The 16,106-nt window shown below is 42.2% G+C and overlaps 1 protein-coding gene across 2 annotated transcripts in view; it reads right to left on the reverse strand.

The window, feature by feature from the left end:
• CCDC47 (coiled-coil domain containing 47) overlaps positions 1 to 16,106 on the reverse strand; it is an 87,770-nt gene that overhangs the window by 57,157 nt on the left and 14,507 nt on the right. For both annotated transcript variants that reach the window (XM_033918158.1, XM_033918157.1), the window contains exons 6-8: positions 10,881 to 10,946; positions 5,267 to 5,368; positions 141 to 251 (exon numbers count right to left, since the gene is read on the reverse strand). In XM_033918158.1, coding sequence (XP_033774049.1) covers positions 141 to 251; positions 5,267 to 5,368; positions 10,881 to 10,946 — 279 coding nt within the window. The remainder of the gene's footprint in view (positions 1 to 140; positions 252 to 5,266; positions 5,369 to 10,880; positions 10,947 to 16,106) is intronic.

Here is a 16,106-nt window from a genome sequence, read left to right on the forward strand (position 1 = left end):
CTGGGCGCGATGGACCTCAGGTCTGACCCAGCGGAGGCATTTCTTATGTTCTTATGAAAGCTCACAGCTCGATTTCCTGCATGACATGCCCTAGCTCTTTCCAACAATGCTCCAGACCCAGCACAGTTCTTCCTCCTTACCTTGGTGTCCATTATTCCATCTGTGACCTCTCCCATCTCTGAGAGAATGGCAAGTGATTCTGGTAGTCCATACTTTGCTCCAGATTTAGGCTTGTCGTTGCAGAACTCAGACTGTTGCAAGAGAGAGAGAGGTTCAAGTCAGGAGCAATGTCAATACAAGTAATTATGTGAAAACATGGCATATTGCATTTTCTTGAAACATACTCCCAAAGGGAAACAAAAGTTTCCCCCCCACAAAAAAAAATCAAATCATGCCACATAAAGGAACCTCACTCATAGGAGCCAACTTTTCAAAACGTTTGGGGGTGCTCAATTCGGTACAAATTACCAAGTCCATATAAAGGAAATTAAAATATGGTGGGTTGTGAATAGAGCTGAAAATGAAGAAAAGCATCAAGGGCCATCCAGATTCAGGAAATAAAGTGACATTTATTCTGGGATCCAGAATCTGGATGGTCCTTGGTACTTTTCTTTGTTTTATATATATATGTTGTACTTTGACAGTCAGGCTGTCTTTAAATGAAGAGCACAGTAGATGGTGCCACACATGGAAGACCTGTGGGTAAAAGAAATGCTAGGGGTAACACCGGAAGACAACGGCACGCTGACAATCCCGTGGAGACATTTCTGAGCAGCACAAATGCGCACCACCGCTTTGAGGCCTTCCCTTTTGCGCTCTAAGGGGGTGCGTGTGGGGAGAACCCCCCACTACACTTAGAAGTCCTCACGCTCCCATTGGTGTGGAGGGAACCCCCTTCACTACACTGAAAACTCCCGAACAGCAAAAACAGGAAGGAGAACAGGAGTTTTCAGTGTACTGAGGGGTTCCCCCCCCAAACGGGAGCGCAAGGAGTTCCAAGTGTAGTCAGGGGGTTCCCCCCACACCTCCCCCTCAGAGTATAAAACGTTCAAATGTCGGCGTGGGATTATCCTCTGCGCTTTTGACGGTGTACCCAATGCAAGTCCCACCAGTCTCTCTTCCTCCCCAACCCCAACATATCACCACAGTTTACCAGCCCATCTATACCACATTCATGCTATACTTTCCAGCCCACCCTGACCCATCTATACAACCCAAATCCTTCCCTTCCCAGACACTCCTGAATAGTCCTTCCTTGGTATTTTATGTATTTTCTAACCCGCTTATTTTTTGGCAGGATAGAAATCTATTCAATAAATAACCTCAAACCATTCCTAATTCTTTCTCATTCTCTCCCCACCTTTATATCTTCTTCCTCATCTTCTTTTTCAGTTTTTCCTTCATTTTTTTCTCCAATGCAGTTTGACTTTTGTTTTGGGGTAGGATGCTTAATATCCCCTCTGTACCTACTCCACCATTCTATATTTTTCTGCTCTCTTCTTCCTCCAGACCCTTCTAATTCCTCCCCCATTAAGTTCCCTCTCACTCTTCCTTGGTCAGTGCTCCTCCCCTGCAGGCTAGGCTCACCCATTCAGTTCACTCCCTGACCATATCCCTCTTAATAACAGAGCTTCCAAGAGAAAATAAGTTTTAAAAGGGAAATTTCCATGTCTCAACGCCTCACTGAACCCACCAAAGCAATCAAATCTGGGTTTCATTCTCCAACCTGCTCATCCCCGACACAAAAAAACTATCATCCAAACTGTCCATGCGCTGCAGCCCCCTAGACCAGTGATTCCCAACCCTGTCCTGGAGGAACACCAGGCCAATCGGGTTTTCAGGCTAGCCCTAATGAATATGCATGAGAGAGATTTGCATATGATGGAAGTGATAGGCATGCAAATTTGCTTCATGCATATTCATTAGGGCTAGCCTGAAAACCCAATTGGCCTGGTGTTCCTCCAGGACAGGGTTGGGAACCACTGCCCTAGACAACTACCCCTCTTATCTCCTCACTGCCGCTCCTGAACAGATCAACTCTGTGGAGTGAAGATGTTCCCAAATGGACTTTATTTGAAAGTATCAAAGTTCCAAAGGTACACTAAAATCATCCACATAAAATTATTTTATGTGAATGATTTTAGTGTACCTTTGGAACTTGGATACTTTCAAATAAAGTCCATTTGGGAACATCGTCACTCCAGAGTTTTTTTTTTGTTTTCTCTGGATTTTCTTCTTTGTGGATATTTTGGGGTCAATTCCTTTTGTTTTTTGCTCCTGAACAGATCACCATCTGGATTATCAACCTCCTAAATAACTCCCTAAACCAAGGCCACTTGCCAGAAATAATGGGTAAAATAGCACTCACCCCATACCAAAATCTCCAAAGGCAGATCTCTCTACTGCCTCTAACTATAGACCCATCGCAGGCATACCCATCATGACAAAAATCATCAAGACCCACATGTGCAAACAGCTCACAACCTACATTGAGCAACACTCGGATTCTGTCAACAACACAACACAGAACTTCTTCTGATTTTGATCACTAAAACCAAACAACTACTCAGTACAGGATGTCAAGCAATACTTACATTACATTACATTAGGGACTTCTATTCCGCCTATACCTTGCAGTTCAAGGCGGATTACAAAAGAGCTAACTGGACATTTCCAGTGAAGTTACAACAGTATTGGTTGTGGGGGTTTTTTGGTTACAAGGGAGGAGAGGTAGCTGGATTATTCCGGAAGAACTTGCAAACTGGATATTAAATTGACTGTACGTTACTGTGTGATATAACAAATAGATTACATACTCTTTATTACAATACTCCTTCAATTCGACATTTCAGCAGCCTTCGATTCAGTAGACACCACCTACTACTAACAAAACTGTCAGAAATCGGCATAACTGGCACAGTGCTAAGATGGTTCTCAGATTTCCTACAAAACAGGGAATACATTGTCAAAACGAATGGAAAGATCTCCAACCCCTGGAGAGCCTTCTGTGGTGTCCCACAGGGCTCCCCACTCTCCCCCATCCTATTCAACATCTTCATGAGCTATCTTGGTAACATCAAATTCGAAGATGAAAGCAAACTATCCTATGCAGATGACTTCTTTCTCCTTATTCCCATAGCCAACAATCACTTGGACATCACCAACAAAGTCTCACACAACATTGAAAGAATCCAAATCTGGGCAACCACCAAAAAACTAAAATTAAACACAACTAAAACCAAAGTTCTATATTTCCACACTCCCCAACAGATGGCACCAACAAGCATCACTCTTCGATTGGGCAAGACCCTCCCTGTAGAAAAATCCTCCAAAATCCTAGGTTGCATACTTGACTCCACACTTACCATGGAACAAGTGGAGGTAGGAGGGAGAAGGGGTAAAAGCATCTGAAGTTTTGAGGCTTCCTACAGATCCTGGCGGGTGGACGGAAATAACCCATTGGTCCCGGAATAAAGTAGGATTGTACAAGAAGCTGTTTTCAAGTACAACTTGCTGAATAATGACTTGTACTAGAGCTTTTAATAATAATAAATTTTATTCTTATATACCGCCAAAGCCGTAGTGGTTCGAGTCGGTTTTCAACAAAGAAGAGCTGGACAATCAGCGAGTATAGGTACAATGTCAAGTCATCAAAATTCAGGTGAGCAACATACAGAGGTAAGGCATAAGAGATCTTGACTATTAGACTTGAGATATTAGACTAGGGCAGCAATTAAACAACACTTTTCCAAAATTCAGTAGCAGTTTTGAGAAAAATAGGTAGTGGATTTTTTTCCCCCCAAATCTTTATTCATTTTAATACATACATCAAGTGTACAAAAAGAACAACATGAAATACTATCATATAACACTTGAACATCATACATTATATTCTTAATATGTAAATTAATTAAAAACCCTCCCCCCTCCCATCTTTCTATACAATCATTAAAACTATCATATTCCTTCAAATATTCATATTCCTGCTGATGGGAAAAGATAGGTAGTGGATTTTGAAAATATCATGGAATTAGTGAACTTTGGCACATGAATAAGCTACACTAAATGAATCTGCAACTTTTTCAGCTTGGAGAATCGAGGGCTAAGGGGAGATATGATAAAGGTCTATAAAATACTGAGTGAAGTGGAACGGGTAGAAATGAATCTCTTGTTTACTCTTTCTATAAATACTAGGGGGGGGGGGGCGTGTAATGTATTTATGTCCAGCATGTACAAAATGCGGTGATCAGGCTTCTAAAAAACCTCCATGCCCTGACTCCCAGGTTATAGTGTCGGCTCACTGGCTGCCTGTAGCTAGAGAATGACACAGTGACTGTTACCTGTGGCTATCTGCGGGTAGCCACGGGTAACCTGCCGAAATGGGGATTAAAAAAAAAAAAAAAAAGGTCACCTGCGGGTACAGGGAGAAGGCCATTCACTGCCCCGTTGAGTGGTGAATGGCCTTGTTCCCGCAGTTAACCGAGGATTGCGCTGAAGATCGCGCAGTCCAGCAGCCCCCTCCCTCCCAGTCGTGGTCTGGGCATCTCCCTCCCTCCATCCCTGCCCCCTTAACTTTGCTGTCTTTCTTTAATTTTCATCTTAACAAGCTGCTGGAGCCTCGAAGTCGCATGGGCTGCTGGAAAGTCCTCCTCTGACGCAACTTCCTTTTTCCGGTTGTGTCAGAGGACTTTCTGGCAGTCGCAGCCACACCTGACTTCGAGGCTCCAACAGCTTAAGATGAAAATTAAAGAAAGATAGCAAAGGTAAGGTGGCAGGGAAGGAGGGAGGGAGATGCCCAGACCGCGACTGGGAGGAAGGGGGCTGCTGGACCAGGTGAAGGGGGGTGGAGAGGAACAGATGCTATACACTTTGGTGATGGGGACAGGGTCTGAGCTCGCAGTGATGGGACAAGGACAAGCTCACAGGGACAGGGATAAATTTTTTCCCCTTGTCATTCTCCAACTGTAGCCAAACTTTGTGTCTTCAAGGGTCTGATGCTAGCGTTCAAATCCTTGCACAACATGGCGCCAGGTTATGTGATGACTAAGCTTCCTCCACTCCCAGAATGAAATACACCTCAAAATACCCCTTGGTCATGCCTTTCAACTGCAAATGCCTCCTTCATGTTAATCATCCCAAGGGTTAAGTCCGAATTCCACGACTCTTAACCACTGGGCTTTGATCTATATCTTAAAATAAAATCAATGAGAAATGTATACACAGTACAAATAGAAAAGCATCTGAAGAGCTGCATTTACATACTCACCAGATCCTGCATCTCCTTTTGGAGTCGTACTAGGGCTTTTCTTGTACCAACAGCAAAAACATAGGTATCCATATCTTCCTCATTCATTGTCACTTTAATTTGCTGACAAGAAAAGCAACAAGGGAAGATTAGGTTCTTACCTCGATAACCTTCTTTCCAGTATAATGGTACAGTAGGCTTGACATATGGGTTTCATCCCTTTACCCATGAGGTTTACAAAAGGCATCATCTACATTCCTCTCCACAGTGTCCCTTTAAAATTATTTTTGATATTTTTTACCTTTTTTTTTTTTTAAGTAATGTCTCCTTTAAAAACAGATATAACATACATAACTGAGGAGCAAGCCAATTGGCAATTTCATGTTATTAAAAATTACCTTTCCTTCTCAGTCATCCAAAATGTGGAAAATCAACCACCCAACTTCCTGTCTCTTTCAGTCTGTTCATCTTTAGCTCCAATGTCAGAAAATTTACTTGCATCTTTTGGCTTTCCTTGAACTGGGAAGTTTTTAAATTACACTGCTGTGTTGAGTGGGTCCTCACTAGTCCCATATTAATTGCATGTAGCAGGGGTTCCAAAAATCAGATTCAGTCACTTACATGGCCCTCCCTAGCTCACTCATAATTTATTAAGATTTGAAGAGGGAATGAAAGCTGAGTTTGGAGAGCCTTGGTGAACCTAACACCCAATAAAGTCATTTACAATAATAATAATAAAAAATATATATCTATCTATCTCCTGCAGCCGATTGTAATTTTATAGGTAAGGGGTACATTTTTTTCAGTGAGATAAAGATTTTTTTTTTTTTACAAATTTGTAAATAAAAGCAGCCTTTGAGATATTCAGTAACACTAGAGCCATCATTGTGTTGACCCCTTAACATGTTAATGAATATCTCATTGAAAAAAATGTACCCCTCACCTGTAAAATTGCCCCATCACAAATCACAATCAGCTGCAGATTTTTTTTTTTTTTTTAACTATAAATGACTTTTTTGTACTTTATTGGGTGTTAGGTTCACCAAGGCTCTCCAAACTCAGCTCTCATATCCTCTTGAAATCTTAATAAATTACCCCAGCCTAAGTAATAGGCTGCACACCACAGGTTAAGAACAGGTTCCGTTTTTTAAACCGTTCTTAAGTTGAATTTGAATGCAACTCGGATCCTAGTATTCTTCCCACCTTCTCCACATCCTTGAGGCCCCTCTTGCATCCTTTTCCATCCATCACACTGTTACCTCTCCACTACCACATCCAACATTACTCCCTCTCATCGCTCTCTTCCCCATGCACCTCTACCTCACTCTTCTCCCACCACCATGTCCAATATTTCTCTCTCCCTCCCTCTACCCAACAATTCTCCTCTTTCTTCATCTCCCCATGTGTACCATCTCTTTTTTCCTCTCTCAGACAGCTAATTCTCCCTTTCTATTCCCTCCCTCAGCTCAGCATCTCTTTCCCTCACTCCCTCTATTCTTCCATCCTATGGCTCATGCTTCCCTTGCTCCTTCCCTTCATTCTGTGTCCCAAGTTCATACCCCCTCCCTCCTTCATTCCATCATTTGTCCGAAGTTTGCGCTCCCTCCTTCTCAAGTCCCAACATGCCCTTCTCCCTCCCTCCAACTGAGGAGACATGCATCTGTGAGAAGCACTGTACACTGGGCTGAACAAGACTCGCTCCCTGAACCAGATTGGAAGACTGGAGCCACCAGCGAAGGCTGTGCCAAACTAATAACCCCTGAAGTGGAACCGATGAGTCCAGATCTTGCGTCTGTGGCGACCATCACTGAAGCAGCACATACTAAAGAAGATGCAGGTGAGTCCAAGCCCACTGGACCACTTTCAATGAGGCCACCATGGACCCCAAGACCAGCAGAAAGTCTTGCGCCAGTGGACATTGGCAATCCATCAGAGAGCCATCTGCAATTTGCACATCCTGGCCTCCGGAAGGAAAATCTCTCCCCAAGCTAGAACTGAAAAGAATGCCACAATACTCCAAGCACTGAAATGGAGTCAACCAGCTTTGGACAGGTTCACTACCCAGTGATTTCCCTAGAATCAACCAATTGTCCAGATAGGGGTGCACTAGAATGCCTATCTTGCGCAAGACAGCTGCTACCACAACCATAACCTTGGTGAAACTAGACCAAAGGAAAACACACAAAACTGATAATGCTCTCCCTAAATCGCAAGCATAGGAAGCATTGATGAGAGGCCCGAATGGGAACATGCAGATAGGCCTCTGTCAGGTTGAGAGACAACATAAATTCTCCAGGCTGGACGACCAGAATTACTGATATCAGGGTTGCCATGTGAAAAGACGGAACCCAGAGAGCTCTGTAGACACCTTTGAGATACAATATGGGTTGCAAAGACCCCTCTGACTAGGGCAACCCGAAATAAATGGAGTACCTATCAGTGCCAATCTCCTGAGGAGGCACAGGAATTACCGCTTTGAGGTCCAGCAACCTGATCAGTGTCTGCCAAAAAGCCCTTCTCTTCCAAGGAGAAGAGAGGAAACAATCTGGCAAAGGACGTGAAAACTCTGGAGCATAATCGTCCCAAAACCTCCAGGACCCACTGATCTGTGGTGATCTCAGCCCATCCCCAGTAAAACTCCCTTAACCAGGACAGATAGGGAAAAATGACTGAGTACCTGAATGTAAAGGGAAAAATGACTGAGTACCTGAATGTAAACTACTTAGACAATAGGCGGTATATAAATAACTTAAATAAAATAAATAAATAAAACCGTGGGAAGGCAATGCATGCGGTGGAAGAAACGTCCTTTGGAAGGAAGAGAGATCACACTCTGGCCAGGGCAGTATCTACGAAATCCACTCAAATGTCCCCAGCTAGAACCACCATGCGAAACTTGGCGAGGTTGGTCCTCCGATGATTAGGTCTTTTTTCCTTTACTAAGGCACATTAGGGACACTCAATTTCTGAACCAGCTTACCCACCTCCTCCCCGAAGAGAAAAGGAGCCCCAAATGGGAAACATACTGCACTTAGCCTTTAGACGCTGCATCTGCCAACCAACCCCGAGCCACAGGGTACGGTGGGCCATCACACCTAGAGCAATGGACTTGACAGAGGCACCCAACAGACCATACATAGCATCAAAGAAAAAAGAAGCTCCCAGCTCAAGCTTAAGAACTTCCTGATCTACTAAGGACAAGCTAGCTGCATCGAGGTCAAGAACTCTCGCAGATCACTGGAACACAAGCCTGGGTCACCAGACCGCCACAATTCGCTGCCTGGACATCCAGGGCAGCCCTATCAAAACTGCATGCAAGTAGAGCTTCCATCTTACGGTTCCGAGGATCTCTCTGGGCTGAGCTGCCTTTCACCAGCATGGTATTTCTGTGTGCAATAGCCAAGACACCGCTGGAGACTTAAAGGTATCTCTATCCCTATCATGAATGAGGTAGAGTCTGACCACAGACCGTGTCAATCACAAAAGTGCATCCAGAACATTCCATGGAGCATGCACTACATTCCGAACACCCTGATGTATAGGGAAAGGGTAGGATGCTGACCAGATCCTCTCTAAGAAGAGAGCCTACCACACGAGGGGGTCATTAGCTCCATCTTCAAAGTGTAAAATTTAAGACACCTGAAGAATGAATTCCTGCAACTCTTCCCAAGGAAAAATGTACACAACATATGCGTTCTTGCCAACCAGCGCCTCAGAAAAAAATCTCTATCCAAAACATCAGACCCCTCCAACAGATCTGGAAAATCCTCCCCAAGATTCAAGTCCCCATCCAGAGGAAATGGATTAGCCATAAAAGAAAACCTCATCCCAAGACACCCACGGCCACCTGGACGATGGCTGAGAGGGCCGGATAGAGGTAGCCATAGCAGCAGACTGAACAGGGTGGCTGTGGAAGGGAAACCTCAGACTACCCCAGAACTGAAGCAGGACCCCCAGCTACCGGTAAATAAACCTTGCACATGGCTAACATAAAATCAGGGCTCAACAACCCCAGCAACAATCTAGAAATCATAGCATGAGCAGAAGACACATTTAAGACCTGCTCCTGACTCTCTAAGACAGGAAGAAGGTCGCCTGAGGCAGTGGGCAAAATGGACGTGTTTCTCGCCTTACTGAGGGAAGTGCTGTCGCTAAACTGGCACCTGAAATCAAATGTGGCACCAAAGACAAACTTGACCCCGCTGATATAGAAACACCGCTAGAAGTCCCGGTCACAGCGACAAGGGAATCCCCAGCCTTCCAAGCAGTCTACAAGCCCAAATCTGCTAGTCCGTCACCAGAAGAGGAAACCCGGCATGGGCAGCAGGTGAGGCCCGGGCGAGGGGTGCACATGTGAAAGGGAGCTGATCATGTCGATACTCGAAGCTGGGTCTCCCTCGAGGCAGCCAGAACATTTTGGGCACCTGCCAGCCGTATCCACCGCTCAGCGCCCACATAAAAAGCACTTGTGCTGCTGTTTTGAAGCTTTCATACTGAATGCGCCAAACACCCACATACAACAAAGTCATACAAAAACAGAAGTCTCAGGACTTTATGCTCCATTTAATTCTTGTGTCTTTTTTTTTAAATTTCTCACAGATCACCAACAGTATCAAGTTAGAGCGGACCCCAAATGGAAATCTTAAACTGTAGTTAGTGCCAGTATCAGTGGCAAGGTTCCTCTAAACGCAGAAAACCTGGGGAGGTGTGGGAAATAGGGGGAGGGATTTGACCCTTTCGAGTATGGCATCCCCAAGGTCGGTAGGATCCCCAAGCTCTATCCCGACAGCAAACGAGACAGATAAATTCCCTAACCAGATCCAACAGGCCCAAAAACATACCTCAGCATAGACTGCACAATCTTACCATTCCACCTGCTCGAGACTGAGAAAAGACTGAGTGTAATAGGGACTGCATAAACTCATCCATTTCTGTGCCAGTCTGGAGGGACGCTAAAGAATTAGCCATTCTTACAGACATATCACAAAACCCCTTTCCTGGTTTTCTGATGCTACCACTGGGCTGAGAAGTAAAAATAACTGTGCCTAGAGAAGATTGGCTGCTTATAATGTTTGCATTCCTCCAGCTTTCATGGTGTATTTGCTTGACTCATCAGTCCCAATCTTCCTCGTCTTCACCCTGCATCTTCCCCATTTCCCTCCTACCAATCCAATGACTGAGAGCTGGAAGCGTTTGCCTCCTTTGAGGTGGAATCCTTCAATGTCACTCATGGCAGGAGGAAATATTTTGTATTCTGCATCATCAGGACATGTTTTAGCAAACACTTCTGGATTTATTTTTTATTTTAGGTATTTACTGAATATACCACCTAACAAAGTTATCTATCTAATGTACCTGGGGCAATGGAGGATTGAGTGTGGGATCTGAACCCAACACCTCAGGGTGCCGAAGCTGCTGCTTTAACTACTAAGAAAGAGACTGTAGCTGTCCCATTAACTTGCATGTTTCAATATTTGTTCAGCTTTCTAAGAGTATTGTTAATTTCACACCAGTTTTGTTTCTAGAAATTTGAATGAAATGCATATACTCTCTCATTGCTGATGCTGTTGAGAAAAGAGGAAGCAGAGCCTGAACATGCAAGCACTAAACAAAAGCAAGGAGGACATCAACATACCACTTGGTCAGAAGTTGGTCTCATCATACGAGCAAGCACATTCAGTAGGTCCTGTCTCTTCAGGAACTGCAACACAGAACATTCCTTTAATGCACTGTATCCTCCCTTCTTTACACAGAATCATTTATTGACATTAAAAACATGTCTGGCACATAGAGGGCTCCAAGAAAGACATCAAGCCTCTTTGCTATTCAAATACTACAATGTACAATACACAGGAGCATTTCCATCCCACTTGTTCAGTAATGGAGTGTGATTCTACAAGAATTATCTGTTAGGCTAAGGGAATGTGACTTGTATACAGCCTTTTTGTAGTGGCTTATTTTGTACCTGGGGCAATGGAGGATTAGTGACTTGACCAGGGTTAAAAGGAGCAGTGCTGGGATTCAATCCCACAATCTTAAGGTGCTGAAACAGCAGCTCTACTAGGCCACTCCTCACCTCAAAGTAGGCACCTACTTTTCTTTATAAAATAGGCTCTAAATCAGTGGTTCCCAACCCTGTCCTGGCCAGTTGGATTTTCAGGATAGCCCTAATGAATATGCACCAGAGAGATCTGCATATAATGGAGGTGCCAGGCATGTAAATCTGCTCCATGCATATTCATTAGGGCTATCCTGAAAACCCGACTGGTCTGGTGGTCCTGCAGGACAAGGTTTGGAACCACTGCTCTAAATAGTCATCCATTTAAAGAATATGAAGATTCGGTGCTTACCCTGGTAAGCTCTTTTCCAGTAGATAGGTGAAACATTTTAGACCAGGAGTGTCAAACTCAATCACATAAGGGGCCAAAATCTAAATCAGACTAAGTTGTGGGCTAAATTTTTTATTAAGGGAGAGATGCTGGATGAGTTGAGAAACGGAGAGATGGTGGATCTGGGGATGGTGGGGTCCATCATTGCAGCTACGGGGATGGAGATGAAAAAAAGGGAAAGATGCCAGTCCTCCGGGGTAGGGAAGGGAAATGGAAGGAGAGGACAGAGATGGAAGATGGCTGGTTAGCACGGGAAACCCTGGCAAGCGAGTTATCAGAAGAACACCAGAGTCTGGAACCAAAATGATTTGAATAATGACCAGACAAAAAAAAGGTAGAAAAAAATAATTTTATTTTCTGTTTTGCAATTACAATATGTCAGTTTTGAAATGTGAATCCTGCCAGAGCTGGTGTTAGACAGCAAGCGTGAACTAGGACCTAAAAGAGAGAGGAAAAGTCTTTTGTATTTCTTTTGTTTACATCACAGAGCCGGCGTGGAGTTGGAGAGGTTGTAACCCTATATTTCTACTCAGACTAAGGGGTCCTTTTATTAAGGTGCGCATTTAGTGCACGCTAAATCTGCTTGACTTCTTTAACCCTCAGTCATTCTATTGGATTCTCTTCTTTTGCATATGCAGATGACATCCAACTCTTGTACCCTTTAAATACAGAAGATTTCAATGAGATAACAACTATAAATAACAAGTTAAAACAAATAAGCCAATGGCTTAAGGATAATATGTTGGCCCTGAACGCAACACAATCTTCTGTAATGTTTTTCCCATGGAAAAATGACCTTAAATTTTCATCGCAGATATTCCTAGACAATAGCCCTCTCCAAATAGTAACTACAACGAAAATATTGGGAGTAATATTAGATCAGGAACTTTCTTATCATGACCAGATTAGTTCAGTGGTTAAAAATTGTTTTTATAAATTACGTCTCATTAGATCCTTATCAAAAGTTTTAAAACCTGAAGCTCTTAACATTCTAGTACACTCATTAATCATTTCTAGGCTTGACTATTGCAACACCTTATATCATGGCATAACCCAAAAACAAACAAGAAGATAAATTCAAGCGTTCCTTAAAAAGCTTCCTGTATAAGGACGCATTTGAAACATAGATAGCTTAAGAATTACTAAATTTTTTAGATCTTAATTAGACCTACGAGTAGGTCGTAAATTTATCTTTTTTTCTACAATCATTTCTGCCTTTATATCCCTTTTTTTGTTTGTTTGTTTTTTCTCTCTTTTGTGTTCCCACCATACGTGTTCTTCCCTAAGTGTTTCTTCTCTTTCTTTAAAGATTGTAGTTCTTCCCCCTCGCCTTCTGTATCAGTTATGTATTAGAACGTATATAATTTGTAATCAATTGTATAAAAAATGTTTTGTTTGTCCCCTATTTTTTTTTTTAATTTTCATTTTAAAACTTACATCAAGTGTACAAATATTATATAATAAACACATTTAGCTTGAGCACTTGAACATCTTATCATTATATCTTATAATTAAAAAAGTAACCCTCATCCCACCCTCCCTCAAAACCCTCTATTCATTATAAGATCATATAATTTGAATCCCACCCCCCACCCAATACTGAATGATGTGTAATTAATAGAAAAATGGCATTTAATCATGACAGAAAGATGTTAATGGCTCCCATATTTTAATAAAATTTTTATAATTTCCATTCTGTACCGCTATTGATCTTTCCATTCTATATATGTGACATACTGAGTTCCACCAAAAATTAAAATTAAGCCTACTGTGATCCTTCCAGTTATTAGTAATATGTTGGATGGCAACTCCAGTCAAAATCATTAAAAGTTTGTTGTTACTCGCTGATATCTGACTTTTTTTTCTCATAGACATTCCAAATATCACAGTATCATATGATAACGCTACATGGTTTTCCAATAAACAATTTATTTGATCCCAGATTGAGTTCCAAAAGGCTAAGTTATGGGGACAGTAGAATAAAAGAAGATCCAAAGTCCCAACCTCTAATTTACAATGCCAGCACCTATTGGACAAGGAACTATTTAATTTTTGTAATCTAACTAGGGTCCAAAAAGCTCTATGTAACAAAAAAAACCAAGTTTGTCTCATAGACGCTGACATTGTACATCTCATTTTCCAAGACCAAATTTGTGGCCATTGAGATGCTGAAATCTGATGCTTAATCTCAATGCTCCAAATATCCCTCAGACCATTTTTAGGTTTTTTTATTAACCAAATCACTAATAGATTTATACCACTGTGCGGCCTGGTGACCCAGAAAGTCCGCCTGAAAACATAAGAATTCCAAACTGGACTGAGTATTAAGATTTTTCCATTCAGGGAACCCCGCCTGAATGGCCTGCTTCAATTGCAACCAGCGAAAACATTGTGATTTATGAAGCCCAAATTTATGTTGCAATTGTGTAAAATCCAGCAGTTTACCATTAGAGATGACATCATTTAAATTTCTAATTCCTGCAATTATCCAATGCTTCCAAATGACTTTGAATCCGCCAATTTGAATCTTGGAGTTTAGCCATATGGATTGATTAGTTGATTTATTTATAGGAATAGCTGTTAAATTACTAACAAATCTTAAGGTTTTCCATGTGTCCATTAAAATTCTATTTTCTTTGTATAATCTGGGCATCTTGATACTGAGAACATGAGAAAGATGTAAAGGAAACATGAGTCGCCATTCCAAATATAACCAATCAGGAGTATATTCAATGAGCTCCGGGAGGACCCAATACATACCTTGACGTAAAATATAGACCTGATGGTACCTATAAAAATTTGGAAAATTTACCCCACCCACCTTAATTGGCCCCTATTTTTTTAAAATGTTATACGCATTGAAGTATGATATTGCGTATACAACAAACCTTAATAAAACTTGAAACCTGAAAGTGTGAATAAACCTGTGGATAAAGGTGAGCCAGTTGATATAGTGGATCTAGATTTTCAGAAAGCTTTTGGTAAAGTTCCTCACGAGTGGCTCCTGAGAAAATTAAAGTGGTGTGGAATAGGTGGCAAAGTTCAGTTGTGGATTAGGAATTGGTTAGCGGATAGAAAAGAGGGTAGGGTTAAATGGTAATTTTTCTCAATGGAGAAGAGTAAACAGTGGAGTGCCGCAGGGGTCTGTACTGGGACCTGTGCTATTTAACTTATTTATAAATGATCTGGAAATTGGAACGATGAGTGAGGTGATTAAATATGCAGAAGACACTAACTGTTCAAAGTTGTTAAAATGCATGCGGATTGTGAAAAATTACAGGCAGACCTTAGGAAATTGGAAGACTGGGCGTCCAAATGGCAAATTAAATTTAATGTGGACAAATGCAAAGTAATGCACATTGGGAAGAATAACCTGAAGCACAGTTACCGGATGCTATGGTCCACCTTGGGGGTTAGAAACATAGAAAGATGACGGCAGAAAAGGGCTATAGCCCATCAAGTCTGCCCACTCTACTGACCCACCCCATTAAGTCTGAGTGCTAAAGACCTAGTTCCTTAACTCGACCTTCCGCCCAATGTGCGGTGGCGGCTAAAAAAGCAAACAGGATGCTGGGAATTATTTAAAAAAGGGATGATTAACAAAACTAAGAATGTCATAATGCCCCTGTATCGCTCCATGGTGTGACCTCATGCGGAGTACTGCGTTCAATTCTGGTTTCCTTATCTCAAGAAAGATATAGTGGCGCTAGAAAAGGTTCAAAGAAGAGCGACCAAGATGGTAAAGGGGATGGAACTCCTCTCGTATGAGGAAAGACTAAAATGGTCAGGGCTCTTCAGCTTGGAAAAGAGAAGGCTGAGGAGAGATATGATTGAAGTCTACAAAATCCTGAGTGGAGTAGAATGGGTACAAGTAGATTGATTTTTCACTCCGTCAAAAATTACAAGGACTAGGGGACACTCGATGAAGTTACAGTGAAATACTTTTAAAACCAATAGGAGGTAATTTTTTTTCACTTAGAGAATAGTTAAGCTCTGGAACGCATTGCCAGAGTTTGTGGTAAGAGCAAATAGCATAACTGGTTTTAAGAAAGGTTTGGACAAGTTCCTGGAGGAAAAGTCCATAGACTGTTATTGAGAAAGACACAGGAGAAGCCACTGCTTGCCCTGTATCGGTAGCATGGAATATTGCTACACCTTGGGTTTTGGCCAGGTACTAGTGAGAATGGGTACTGGGCTTGATGGACCATTGGTCTGACCCAGTAAGGTTATTCTCTTATGTCTTAACTATAGTCCAGCTTTTAAAAATCTTTCCCATCACTTGCTCTAGTTCAGTTAACAAAAACCCGATGAGCTAAATGATACTCAAGAGGTGAGCGTCACAGATTTTCTTATGTAATATGTAGAGTACAATAGACTGCAGAACATAAATAGAGAATCACTCTTTGGATTTAAGTTTTTGGGCCTTGCCATGACCCCATCAAAGATTTGCTTACTGTTCTGCCAAAAGAAAA

The sequence above is a fragment of the Geotrypetes seraphini genome, chromosome 13 (assembly GCF_902459505.1).
Source record: "Geotrypetes seraphini chromosome 13, aGeoSer1.1, whole genome shotgun sequence".
Classification (NCBI taxonomy): Eukaryota; Metazoa; Chordata; class Amphibia; order Gymnophiona; family Dermophiidae; genus Geotrypetes; species Geotrypetes seraphini.